The sequence below is a fragment of the Anoplopoma fimbria genome, chromosome 12, assembly GCF_027596085.1.
Source record: "Anoplopoma fimbria isolate UVic2021 breed Golden Eagle Sablefish chromosome 12, Afim_UVic_2022, whole genome shotgun sequence".
Taxonomy (NCBI): Eukaryota; Metazoa; Chordata; class Actinopteri; order Perciformes; family Anoplopomatidae; genus Anoplopoma; species Anoplopoma fimbria.
Genome location: NC_072460.1, coordinates 9,222,492 through 9,236,612, shown reverse-complemented (window position 1 = coordinate 9,236,612; position 14,121 = coordinate 9,222,492). Strand labels below are relative to the sequence as shown.

General features: G+C 37.5%; 1 protein-coding gene across 1 annotated transcript in view; it reads right to left on the bottom strand.

Annotated features, from left to right (window-relative positions):
* Positions 1 to 694: 694 nt before the first annotated feature.
* The window catches only part of LOC129099604 (voltage-gated potassium channel subunit beta-2-like), a 57,718-nt gene continuing 44,291 nt past the window's right edge, over positions 695 to 14,121 (bottom strand). Inside the window, exons 6-14 of the mRNA XM_054608900.1 lie at positions 13,712 to 13,756; positions 9,604 to 9,647; positions 9,360 to 9,446; positions 4,673 to 4,758; positions 3,516 to 3,636; positions 2,423 to 2,517; positions 1,802 to 1,922; positions 1,523 to 1,611; positions 695 to 784 (exon numbers count right to left, since the gene is read on the bottom strand). Coding sequence (XP_054464875.1) covers positions 695 to 784; positions 1,523 to 1,611; positions 1,802 to 1,922; positions 2,423 to 2,517; positions 3,516 to 3,636; positions 4,673 to 4,758; positions 9,360 to 9,446; positions 9,604 to 9,647; positions 13,712 to 13,756 — 778 coding nt within the window. The remainder of the gene's footprint in view (positions 785 to 1,522; positions 1,612 to 1,801; positions 1,923 to 2,422; positions 2,518 to 3,515; positions 3,637 to 4,672; positions 4,759 to 9,359; positions 9,447 to 9,603; positions 9,648 to 13,711; positions 13,757 to 14,121) is intronic.

Below are 14,121 nucleotides of genomic sequence, written 5' to 3'. Positions count from 1 at the left end.
TACAGTCCATTTACCATTTACCATTTACCATTTACCATTTACATACCAAAAAGAAATAAGGTGCATCAGACAAATCATTTAGGTTAACGTTATTTTCCTGTTTGAACGGATGTAGATAAAAGGAAAGAGCAAAAAGATGACTCATGTATCATTTCAAACTCAATTTTAATATTGATTTTGGAAATAAAAATATTACATTATTATTTAAGGTAAGGATATTGTAGTTATTTCACAGGCACCACCACAGAGTGTTTGAAAAAAGGTTGCATTACAGATTTTAATAAAATCACAACAAATCAAGTACAAATTATTGTTTTGTGCTCAGTAGGTTTACAGGTCTTGTGCAACCTTATTCATTTTGTAAGTAACACATGTGACATGCTCAGGCAACAATCTGTAGACAGCAATTAACTTTCTTCAGTGCTGATTAGAAACGACAGTGTTCTTTTTTTGTTTCCATGAATTTGATGTTCAAACTACTTGAATAGATGCTGCATATGGTAGGACTTGATATTATTAAATGGCAATAAGTGCAAATATTAACAAGAAAGTCAATTGTGCATTGACTTGGTGAAATTAGTCATTTTGTAGGCTTGTTATTTTTTGTCTTGTTTGTCAGACTTTATGTTGCCCATGTGTGCTTCTGTTTCTTATTCATAGGCAGGATAGCATAGCAGTTCATCACTTGTGCATTTTAGGATCTGCAGTCCTTTTTACTATAGGGCTTGTTTCCCAAGAGGTTATCCACCTCAGATACAATGGACAGTGATAACTTTGGAAGAACCTGTAGAATAAAAAGAAAGAATAGTTTACTGTCATTTCTCAGACTATTTACTTACTTCAACTGCAGAGAGAATATACTGTATAAATGAATATAGTATAGGCAGGCTTTTACTTCTGAGTTTCACAAAGAGCTGTGGTGTGTTTGCCTATTTGGCTCTGGTTGTGCTTGCTTTTGTGAAAGCTGGCAGCTGTCGACCCAACAACCGGAAAAAGAGATGTTTGGACAAATTGCTCCAGTGCAAATCCTTGGGTGCTTAGGAGCAGGGGATATAGTATCAAAATCCTTGACATTTGTAACTACACTAATAACTAAAATCCAGCCTGTAAACAGACCCTATATGTTGTGTGCCTAGCTCTACATGTTTCTATAAGGATGGTCAGTAAAATATATATATATATATATATATATATATATATATATATATATATATATTCATTTAAAAAATATATATAAATATAGATGATTTTGTTATGTATTCAATATGCCTGTTTTAGTTTTGATGAACATAATTTCCCAAAAGCCTTAGACCCATGTGGGTTAAATGTCACAGCTGGACTGAAGACAATTTTTTTTGGTTGGCACCAAGTAAACTTAACAACAGGTGTGAAAGTAACGTAAAGCATTTCAAACACTGAGCCAAGAGTGTTTGGTATCATTCAATGTTTTCTGTGGTTATGGAACTATAAACAAGATTATATACATGAAGGGGTTCCACTTGCTACCTGTATGCTTCCTGACCTTTATTGCTCTGATATTCTCCATCAGTTGGTCAGTTCTGGAAGCTCCTAGCAGGACAGAGTTCACTCCCTCGTTTCTCAGGCACCATGCTGTGGGAATTTGCAGCAAAGTAAGACATTGTTGTGGTGAGGCAAAGAGTGAAGTCATTTGGACGACAACACAGGCTAGGGAATTACAACAGGTTGTATTTGTGCAAGTGTAGTTATGTGGTTTGTTTAATTCCCTAAGTATTTAAACACCCTGTGTGGAAATATAGAGAGCAACACAGTTTTCATTTACCAATAGCGAGTTGGGGCAGAGTGCAGCCTAGTCTCTCAGCAACTGCCTGCAACTCTTTTAGCTTCACCTGCTGACGATGTCCCTCCTCACTCATGATCTTGTCCTTCATCCACTGATAACCCTGTTGCAGACAGCACAATACAGAGCTCAAGGCTAAAGGCAAACAAGAAGTCTCTTGGTGTACCCAACCCTGAATTCCACGAAGATGACCTATGTCATTTTTTAAGAATAAGCTGTCTTTATCACAAGAGGAGACTGTTAACTGTAAACTGCAGTTCTTAGACGAGGTAAACTACTTTTGGAGACTCAAGATACTGTTGCCTTCAGTTGGTTCAAGCTAATTTTCTCCCCTGAAATGATCACCTTGAGATTGAGGTAGAAATCTCAGAGACAGATATCTCAGAGCTTTTATTATAGAACTAATATTGCAATATAATATATTCAAAAAATGTTCGAATGTATTTGCTAGCTTCATATTATGTTTATTTCTGATTGGCTTTTCCCCCCAACTAGATCACCAGTAGGATTTGTACAAGGGAAGTAGGCTTAAGGACCTAGGACTTTGATCAGGGGATGACACAATAGAATGATGATGAGAAGTGGGAAAAGTAAGAGTGTTACCTTAAGCGAGGCACGAGAATAAGAGGGGATGCCATTGTTATACTTCCCTGAGAGGATCCCACAAGCCAATGGAGACCATGTCATAGCTCCAATGCCTGCATTCCCAAAAACAGGCCTTGTAATTGACCAAAACACATGCAAATGTGTACTGTGTAGTTCAATTACTTATTAATTCTCAGTTTATTGCTGTTTTACAATATGGGGGACTTGGAAGGTAGGATTAACATTAGGATTCAAGCTGATACAGTAAAAATATAACTTAAAGGGACAGTTCACCCCAACATCAAAAATGTATATTCCTCTTAGTTGCAGTGCTATTTATCAATCTTGATTATTTTGTGTAAGTTGCCCAGTTTTGGAGATCTCAGCCGTAGAGATGTCTGCCTTCTCTCCAATGCAATGGGACCATGTGTGGGTGGCTATGGCTCAGATATAGAGCAGGTTGTCTTCCAATCTGAAGATCTGCGGTCTGATCCCCTGTTCCCGCCGTCCATGTCAATGTGTCCTTAGGCAAGACACTTAACTTGTTCCATCGGTGTATGATTGTGAATTTTTTTGTCCTGATAGGCACTTTCAATCAATGAATGTGTGTGAATGGGCGAATGATAACATATACTGTAAAGTGCTTTGCGTGGTGGGAAGACTAGGAAGGCCCTATAAAAATGCAAGCCAATTTTACCATTTCATATAAGTCACTCGGCTTGTTTTGCACAAAGAGCAAAGAAATTAAATATTTGAAAAACTCAACAGCAATGTCTCTTTCCAGAAATATAGTCCAGATCAAGTCAGATTTCTCCAAAACTAGGCAACTCACAACAAAACAGTCTCGATTCATAAATAGTTCCACATGGATAAGTATTATTTTGGTTTTTGGTGAACTGTCCCTTTACAAATAATACCAATGGCCTAAACTTAATTAATAGTACATGGCAGCCCACCACTAAAGTTTCCCAACCATTAGCCCGGCTGAATGTCTGAAAACAAACAAGGTAGATAATAAACCCACTCTCTTCATTATACTAATGAAGAGAGTGGGCTCTTCATTATCGTAATTATTAGGACAGATTTCTCACAGACTATGGGAGCTGCTTACCTATCTTGTGGAAGAGTTCAGGGAGTTGCACTTCAACCTTCTCCCTTTGGAACATGTGGTACTCTGCTTGTTCACAGATGGGTGGGATCTGGTTGAACTGTCGAGCCACTGAGTATGCCTCCTATAGGAATCACAGGAAACAATTTCACAAGGAACGAAACAGTTGGGCCGTGTGTCTTCCCTGATCCAAGATTTTTGACCAAATCCCAACACACTAATGGGAAATTTATCCAAATCCAATGGGCATGAATTCAATTTCAAAATGAAGAAAATGATCTATAATAGACCTGAGGATAATCTGAAAATCTAAAGGTGGTACACCCCAAAAAACCCAGACCAGATGAACCCCAACACTAGAACCATAGACCTGTTTAGAAGGGTGTTTCTGAAGGTGAGGTCTGGCATACATTTTTATAACTGACATCCGTACACAGTCCAACTACTGCATGGCGTGTTACGCATATACATACAGTATCAGAATACAATAATGCCAAGCTTGCCATAAAGCCAAACAACACAGCACAAAAATCAGTTTCTGACTACTCTGACCTAAATAACCCAATGGTTTTGTAGGCTATTTATTTCCAACAGGAGCGCACACAACCAAAGTACAACCCTGCACCAAAAAAAAAAAAAAAAGAATATATATATATATTATAACAACAATAACGACAATAATAATTAAAAAATATATTATACTAACAATAATAATAATAATAATAATAATAATAATAATAATAATAATAATAATACATGCCACGGCGTCCACCACTCTCTGCCATCTTACCTTCAACTTTGCTCTCGGCCATTCCCCGAACCCAACCTCATTCCCCCTAACATCCTCTAATTTGCAATGAATGCCCTCAATCATTTTACTGTGCATCTGAGTCTGCTTTTGGGTCCATCTAACTCTCCTGAAACATAACACATGGTAGAATTTGAAGGATTCTAGAAAATTAGAACAGTCCGATTTAAATAAGTTTGGACTTGATGATGTAGAATCATTGAAATTCAGCTGTTAAAGGATCCCTCCTTGACTTTGAGAATCATCCAATAATTTGAACTGTACATCAACTCAGGTAGTGGGTCGAATCTCGGTTATAAGGAACAAAATGGAACTGGTAATATGTTATTTTTAGACTTGCGTGTGAACTCACCATGATCTCCATAGAGGTCCATCGTGAGGTCCCCCAATACATGGCCATCCCCTGGTTGATCACATGGGTCATTGCTCTCACTGTCTCTACAAAAAATGCCCAAATTAGCTTTATAACACTGTTACAGCAGTGAACTGACACACTTTAAAAGACAGAAAAAACTGCTCTGGGAAAAAAGGGTAAAATTTCAAAGGGGAAGGACAAAGAATTGCATAAAAATTGTACTGGGTGTATGGTTGATGGGTTACATTTGACTGGAAGAAGCTGGATGGATTCGAAGTCAGTTTAATATTCGCTACACTTTCAACTTCACTTTTTCTCTGGCTGTGATCGAACAGAGGTAAGAAGAGGTTAAAAAGAAAATACTTGGTGAGGGCTTATGGCAGCTTTTGACAAGCAAGTGTAGGGCACCCCACTCACCAGGGTGCTAAATACATTAGTTGGCTTACTGATAGATAAATTATCTGTTGAACTGCTCCATCATGCAAACATTGTTTTGGCAATTCCAAGTTTTAAGAAAGGTGTTGAATGAGTCCTTGATCATTGTGCATACTTTTTGGAATGGTGTTCAAACAAAGTTCATCATTTATTAGATATTGTTGAAAGACAGAAAGAGACAGACCGGGAGAGATGGATGGATGGATGGATGGAAAAATTCCTATTGCAACAGATTGTGATGGGAGCAGGGTGGTTCTATAGTCGGACTGGCCCTGACGTTTTTCGATTAATCTGGCAAACAATATAAATAATTGCTATATAAATAAATTTGTATTATTCTAACTATTAATGTTACTTCAAATAAACAGCTATATAAGTTAGCATTTTTTACACTACATGTCATTCAACCATTCACTCCAATTCATATACTGATAGCTACCATGCAAGGTGCTACCTGCCCATCAGATTAACATTCATACCAATTTATACACCGCAGGCACAGCCTACAGGAGCAATTTAGGGTTTGGAGAGTCTTGTCAAAGGACACATCGACATGGATAGCGGAGCCAAAGATCGAACCACAGATCATCTTATTGAAGGACGAACTTCAATTACGACCTTGTGTTATTTTTGTTATACTGTATGCCTGAAATGGCCGGTGTGGCCTGTGGATTGGTTGGTTGGTTTTTATGATTTAATTCTCACTGTTTGAACTATAGCTGGTGTTACTGTTCTGAGGAGAAAAGTGAGAGAGAGAGACACACACAAACACAAACACACACCCTTCTCAGTTCTGAGTCCCGTAAATTGTGCAACAATAATTGCGTCTACGTTGCAACTGTAATTGACCTTAGTTGCACTTCTACCATGAAACCAACAAAATAACCGCATCTAAACCAAAATCTTCAAAGCAGCATATGTTTCAGCAAGAATCTGATCAGAAATTGGGGATTGTTGAGTCCATGCTTTTTACTATTTAAATATCTCACATATTGTTAGCCTCATAATGTACAAACTAAACCGTAACTTTTGTCTTTACAGATACATTTGGGAGAAATGACATACAGAGCTTGAAGAAGAGAGGTTGTTGTGAAGAGATACAGTACAGAGGTAACATATATACATGTAGCAGTGTATGTAATGTAAGCACTCAAGCTAAAACACAAAAAGTATGGCCATGCTATAATGCAGGTGACACCTGTGACATGTTGACCTATGTTACAAAGACATTCTTTCCGCCTGAAACCCATGAACACAGCTCCCGGCTGCGGAAAATGCAATTGTTATGTAATTATTTCTGGTAAAAAATACACCTGATATAAACGAATAAAATTAATAGTATAGTGATTACCGTAGCATTTGTCCCCACTGCTATCCTGACTACACATTCGAGAAGTGCACATTAATCTTTGCCACAGCAGCAAAAAAACCCCATAAACATAAATCCAAAATAGTAGTTACTGGATCTTAATTCAAAACTATAATTACGAGAACTGCAAAAAGGGCCAAGAGGGAGTGAATCATCGACTGGACGGGGTTGAGAGATATGACACAAGACCAGATTAACACGTATTTATATACAGTATAGACCTTTCTTTTTAATAGCGCTTATAGTTAGGGCTGGCTCAGGTTCGCATTGGCCCAGCCCCTAGATATGCTGCTATAGGCCTAGACTGCCGGGGGACAACCTAGGATACACTGAGCTCCTCTCTCCTCTTCTCTCCCTCCATCTTTATGTATTCATGTCCTATTTATGCACATTACTGACTTTGCTTCTTGAGTCCTTGTGCTTTCTCGCCTCGCAGGTTTCCATGAATCGTGGTTATATCTGGACCGTGGTCATGTCTCATGCTGTGGCCCTGCTGACACCCACTGCTACTACCACTATTATTATTAATCACATTACTATTATTATTCCCTGTACTATTACGCTTATTGGCTTTGCTTCTACCCTGGAGTCTTTGTGCTCTCTCGCCTTGCAGGTTTCCATAAATCTTGGCTGTACCTGGACTTTGGTTGTGCCTCCTGCTGTGGCCCTGCTGACACCAACTGCTACTACCATTATTATTATTAGTGAAATTATTATTACTATTCCCTGTACCATTACGCTTATTGGCTTTGCTTCTACCCTGGAGTCTTTGTGCTTTCTCGCCTCGTAGGTTTCCATGAATCGTTGTGGTACCAGGGACGTGGTTGTGCCTCCTGCCGTGACCCGGCTGACACCCACTGGCACTACTATTATTATTATTATTAGTCACATTACTATTACTATTCCCTATATCATTATTATAATTCTACTATAGTCATTGCTGCTGTTATTATAAGTAGTCTTCATTTTTTCCTTCGTTACTCTGCTTACTACTCTTATTATATGAATCATTTATGTCATATACATTGAATGTGTTGTCACTCTGTTATGCTGTTCATTCTGTACACATGACATCTATTGCATTTCTGTCCATCCTGGGAGAAGGATCCCTCCTCTGTCGCTCTTCCCAAAGGTTTCTTCCTTTTCTCTCCCTGTTAAAGGTTTCTTTTAGGGGAGTTTTTCCTGTGCCGATGTGAGGGTTCCGGGACAGAGGATGTTGCATGTGTATAGATTTTAAAGCCCTCTGAGGCAGATTTGTAATTTGTGATTTTGGGTTATATATTAGCTGATATTTATCAGTGCACAGTCGCCCAGGGCACAATTTGCGATCTGCCCCACACCAACTTTACTGACAACAAAAGGCATTTTATTTGTTGGAATGCTGATTAAGCATTCCAACAATTGTTCTTCTAAGCTTTAATCTTCTTCTTCTTCTTATATTTCTTCCGTACGTTTTTTGGCATCTAACTAGCTGCATACTTTCAGCTACAGAAACCGTTCAACTATCAAATTATTTAGCTCTTTCAGGACATTCCTGCTATGACTTATTTCTACCTCTTTTGCTTTTTTAAATATTAAGCAATATTCATATTTTTCATATAATGGTTCCCTGTGGGGAAAATCCTAAAATCTTCTCAAACTTCTTCAACTTTGAAAGCTTTCTGTTTCCCCATACCTTTAGCTAAAGACACCATTTAAACTCTCAAATGTTCACAAAACCTTGAACTATGAAGGTATGATTCAGTCTGTCTCTCTGTCTCTCTATCTACCTGTCTGTCTGTCTGTCTGTCTGTCTGTCTGTCTGTCTGTCTGTCTGTCTGTCTGTCTGTTTCTCTCTGTCTCTCTTTCTGTTTCTCTCTCTCTCTCTCTCTCTCTCACTCTCTGTCTGTCTGTCTGTCTCACTGTCTGTCTGTTTGTCTCTCTCTCTCTCTCTTTCACTCTCTCTTTCTTTCTCTCTCTCTCTTCCTTTCTCCCTCTCTCTTACTCTCTCTTTCTCTAATATCTGTTTCTCAATCTCTTCCACTCTCTCACACATAATTTCTAATTTTCAGTTTTCTTCAATTCATTTCATTTCAATTGAATTTATACAGCCCCAATTTAATTTTTAACACTATCCACACAAATTACATGTCTACGTCTTCAGAAGAGTCTTGGGATTCTCAAAATAAAGATATTAAATAAATACAATTTACAGTTGAGAGAGTCTTGTTCAGGTAGAACCTTCCCTGTATTATCACCAGTTATGGCTAACAGTGACTCAGCACTACTACTACTACTACTACTACTACTACTACTACTACTACTACTACTAGTAGTAGTATTACTATTACTATTACTACTACTACTTTTACTACTACTACTACTACTACTATTATTACTACTACTATTATTACTACTACTACTACTACTACTACTATTACTACTACTTATTCTTCTACAACTATTGCTGATTAAACAGTTTTTTCTACTAAACCACTGATAACACTACTGCTACTACTACTATAACTTCAGCTTTTAAAAGTACTACTCTTGTTATGACTACTTCTTCTACTATTACTACTGACTCTACAGTTTAACAGTTCAGCTTCCAGATTTTTTTCAACAGTGCAGTTCTTGGCTTTTGGGCTTTCTCAGGAAAGTCATTTGAAACTTCCACACATTCAGCAATGCTGTGTGATTGATTTCAGCTTTCAGCATTCCAATGCATTTTCTGCAGGAAATGCATTTTCTAGTTTAATGTATATTTTTTATTTCAGACAGGTGTTTATGTCTTATAATATGTTATGATGTAATCTGGAAAACAAGCATTTTTCAATATAATTTCCCTTTAATAGAAAGCAAAGAAAACAGACTGATCTATCGGAGGATAAGCACACCCACCTTCAATAGGTGTGTTATGATCTGGTCGATTAGCGAAAACCACATCTATGTAATCCAGTTGAAGTCTCTTTAGTGATGCCCTTAGACCTGTTTCATGAAGATAATTGCAAAAGTATTACGTATTATTACAATACGAACATAACATACAAGCATTTTGATGTTATGTGGCTAGGGGGACACATGCAGCAATTAACAACATTTTTTTACTTTTGTTTTGATGACATTCAGTTATTCAAAATCTTACCTTCGATTATATGTTTTCTAGACAATCCTCTTTCCATTTCTGCTCTGAAAAACAAACATCTTAAATGTCAGAGGTCAGGTTTAAATGAAATTGAATATCCATTTTATATTGGTAATTGCTATATTAAATAAATGTAATCACAAAGCACAAAACTACTGTGTATCAAAGTCCCTTTTTTATAAAAAAAAAGGCAAGGACATTATCAGTCATGTAGACAGGTGATTTAATGTAGGATGTAGTAACCTTTGAGGTTGATGGAGTAGCTAGATCATATTCTTTAAAAATAGCTTGATTGACACAACCAATGTGCGACACACACTCTTTCATTTGAATCATAGGCCACAGTGCACACAGACACTTGTCAAAGCACAGTTGCCTAGATGTTGTATAAACAATTATCATTGAAACCTTTCCTTCGGTTCAATTAAAGGCATTCGGTTTTAAGGATTTGGTTATTCTATGGTATGGTTGTTTGTATTATTTGATAATGAATAAAAGACATGTTCTGAAATGTCTGGTGTGTTTTATACATGTGTCTAATCGCGACGGGTTAAAACAAAAAAACTGACAAAAAAATAGATCTGAATCCAAAAATTGAAACCAACTACCTACCCAATTAAGGAATATGTAAATAGTCGGAAATGTTGGTCCAGGCCTAAGATGACGATGAGCAACTGGAGTATCACCAAAGATTTGGTAGACATTCAACGTATTCCTTAAAACTATTTCAAAGCGTTAATTTAAACACAAGGTTGGCAGTTAGATCACCTCCTCTTAATGTCCGTATGTTGAAGTGACCTCGAATGAGACACTGAACCCCTTGGCGGCTGTAGCTCAGAGGTAGAGTGATGGTTGGATCCCTGGCTCCTACAGTCGTTTCGGCATGACACTTAACCCCAACTGCCAATGCTATTACTGCAGTTTATGAATGCATGTTTAGTACTAAGGGGCAGCTGGCCTGCCATCATGGGTGAATGAGTGTGAATGGATGAATAACATAGTGGTCGGAAGACTATACTAGTCCATTTACCATTTACCATTTTTAATTTACCATCTACTATTACCAACATGCTTGGCGCTTTTCAGCAGCTTTACAGCAGCCCACAGCTTCCAAATGCTAAGGATGGGTTAAATGCAGAGGTCAAATTTCATGTTTGTGCCTGTATGTATATGAATAAAGTAAAGGTTGGTTTAATGTCCTATTTATCAGATCGATCTCAATTTTTATATGTAAACGATGAATCCTCCAAGCACATCAAAGTTAGTCAAGGAGTTCCGCAAGGTTTTGTGCTTGGACCAATTTGAATTACCTTAGATATGCTTTCATAATTTAAATGACTGTTATTATTATATATACATCTTATCTTTTTGTAATTATTTATTTATTTTTTGGTTATCACCGCTTCCCACAATCATTATTTGCATTGGAATAATTATATTTATTTATATATGCATTTGTTTGTATATTTAAGTTTTGTATATTTTTGTTATTTTTACAGTATTAAATGCACAGGTTTATGTATGTTATTAATTTGTTTTTTTATGTTATCTTATATGTTGTTATCTGCTCTTTGATGTATTTACTTTCATATTGTTATTTCAATCATTTCATATAGTCACACACACACACACACACACACACACACACACACACACACACACACACACACACACACACACACACACACACACACACACACACACACACACACACACACACACCGAGATAACTCCATTCTCCCACACACTGACTACATGATTTTAGCTTGCCTGTATTCACTGTATTCACTGTACTTGTCGTCATTTTGTCATTTTGGTTATGTATTGTCTTGTCTTTCTTGTATATTTATGCTTTCATTAGGCAATATTATCAGAAAACACTCCTTAAACTTCCATTGTTATGCGGATGATGCCCAATTATATCTATCGATAAATCCAGACAAACCAACCAGTTTCCTTAACTTCAACCATGTCTTTAGGACATAAACACCTGGATCACCTGCAACATCCTGATGTTAAACTCAGATAAAACTGAAGTTATTCTACTAGGCCCAGAACACCGAAATCAATTAGCTAATGATATATTTACTCTAGATGAAATTGCCCTGGCATCCAGCACTACCGTAAAGAACCTCGTAGTTATCTTTGATCAGGATCTGTCCTTTAACTCCCAGATAAAAAACAAATTTCATGGACAGCCTTTTTTCACCTATGCAACATTGCAAAAATCAGGCACTTCCTGTCTCAAAGCGATGCAGAAAAATGAGTTCATGCATTAGTTACTTCTTACTACAATTCCTTATTGTCAGGCTGCTCTAATAAGTCTCTTAAATCTCTCCAGTTCATCCAGTTCATCCAGAATGCTGCAGCACGTGTACTAAGAAAAGAGATCATATCACTCCTGTATTAGCTTCTCTGCACTGGCTCCCCGTTAAATCAAGAATATAATTTAAAATCCTTCTACTCACCTACAAAGCCCTAATTGGCCAGGCATCATCATGTCTTAAAGAGCTTATTGTACCCTATTACCCTACTAGAGAGCTGCACTCCCAGAATGCAGGGTTACTTGTGTTTCCTAGAGTGTCAAAAAGTAGGATGGGAGCCAGAGCCTTCAGTTATCAGGCTCCACTTCTGTGGAACCAGCTTCCAGTTTCAGTCAAGCAAGCAGACACACTCACTACATTTAAGAGTAGGCTTTCCTTTTTGATGATAACACTTATAGTTAGGGCTGGCTCAGGTTTGCCTTGGTCCAGCCCCTAGATATGCTGCTATAGGCCTAGACTGCTTGGGGACTTCCTAGGATGCACTGAGCTCCTCTCTAGTCCTCCTCCTTCCCTCCGTTTGTTTGAATTCATGTCCAGTTAATGCACATCACTAATTTTGCTTCTTCACTGGGATCTTTGTGCTTTTTTGCCTCGCAGGTTTCCATGGATTGTGGTTACACCCGGACCGTGGTCGTGTCATGCTGACAACCACTGCAACATTTATCATACTAGGCTTTTCATCTGGGTTATATTTTTTTCATGGGCTCAGTTCAGAGTCTGCATTTTTCCTTTTCAAATATTTCTCCATCGCTGTTTGTCTTGTCACCCCAACCTCTCCCGTGCATCATTTAATTCGACTGTCTTAAATTAACAAGGTCATTATTGCGCTACCTACTGCCACCCACTGGCATGGAAGAGTATTTAATTACTTAGCCAGCCACTACATTGCAGGCTCAGACACTCAACAATGGAAAACTATTTGCAGCAACTAAATAATATTATTTTGGACAGATTAAGTGAAATTGGACGTTTTCCCACGGCACACCTGACGATCTCTCACGGCACACTGGTGTACCGCGACACAGTGGTTGAAAATCACTGCGCTAGAGTATATGCTACAGTACCTTAATTTGGGTGCTAGCTATTGTAACAACTTTTTAATTCTTTACAAGACGTTATGTTTTTTATTTGTTTATATGCCTTTTTATTATGAAAACCGAAGATGGGTCTTTGTTATATGGTATACTTTGTATCCCCAGATGAATGACAAAATAACAAATAATCCCATACCAAGTCATAATGAATATTGTAACAGTGGAAAGGCTTCGGTTTGATCTGTCATCAACATTTTAACAAAAGATGACCACCCTTTTCATTCCTGGCCCATAAGAATGCATTATGTTCGGATAAAGAACTATTGTGGGGTCAGAGATTATGGATCGTGAACAAAACTGGAACCTGATTCCTTCTGATAAATGTAAAATCCTGTATTCCTAAAGGAATCCCAAACTTAAAGCTCTGGAAAAGGCCATACATGTACCATTAGCTGTAGTTATAGGCCACTTTGTTAATTTCCAACACTCTCCGAGCTCTGCTAGTCTAATGATGCACATGACCCCTAAACTTGTTGGAAGTAATGCCTCAGTCTAAAGTTCCAAAAATAATTTCCGTTTTGACTTTCATTGGAGAATAACAAAATTCTGTGTGTATTACATTATATTACATGTAATGTTACCTCCTTCTAATACCTCGGTTTATTGATAGTAGGGAAGCTATTTAATTAATGTAATCATTCATTGCAAACATAGAAAGAAAGAAAGAAAGAAAAGATGACTTATACATACTCTCCGCCCCAGAAGATCTTGGTAGTGATGACTAAACTGGAACGCCTGCATGTGAGAACATATATAGAAATAGAAATCACACTGTGGTATCTAGAAAAATGACACCTGGAAACAATATATTTGAAGTGCAAAGAATTCCACCAAAAAACTAAAATCTGGTCGTTAATTCAATATTGCTTGACAGTCAAATGCCATGTTGTCTTTTTGCATTTTATTTTGAACTTTTAAAAGTATATACAAAATCACAAACAAGGGAAAACTACACACAGGCCCCCAATCCTTGCAGCCACCGACATACATTAAAAACAAAAAACATCGCCAGAGTAGTAGATAATTGTCCAATCATGCACATATATGCTGTATCTCTAAGAATCCAGTGATGACCAAAGCTCAGTGAAAGGCAGGAGACT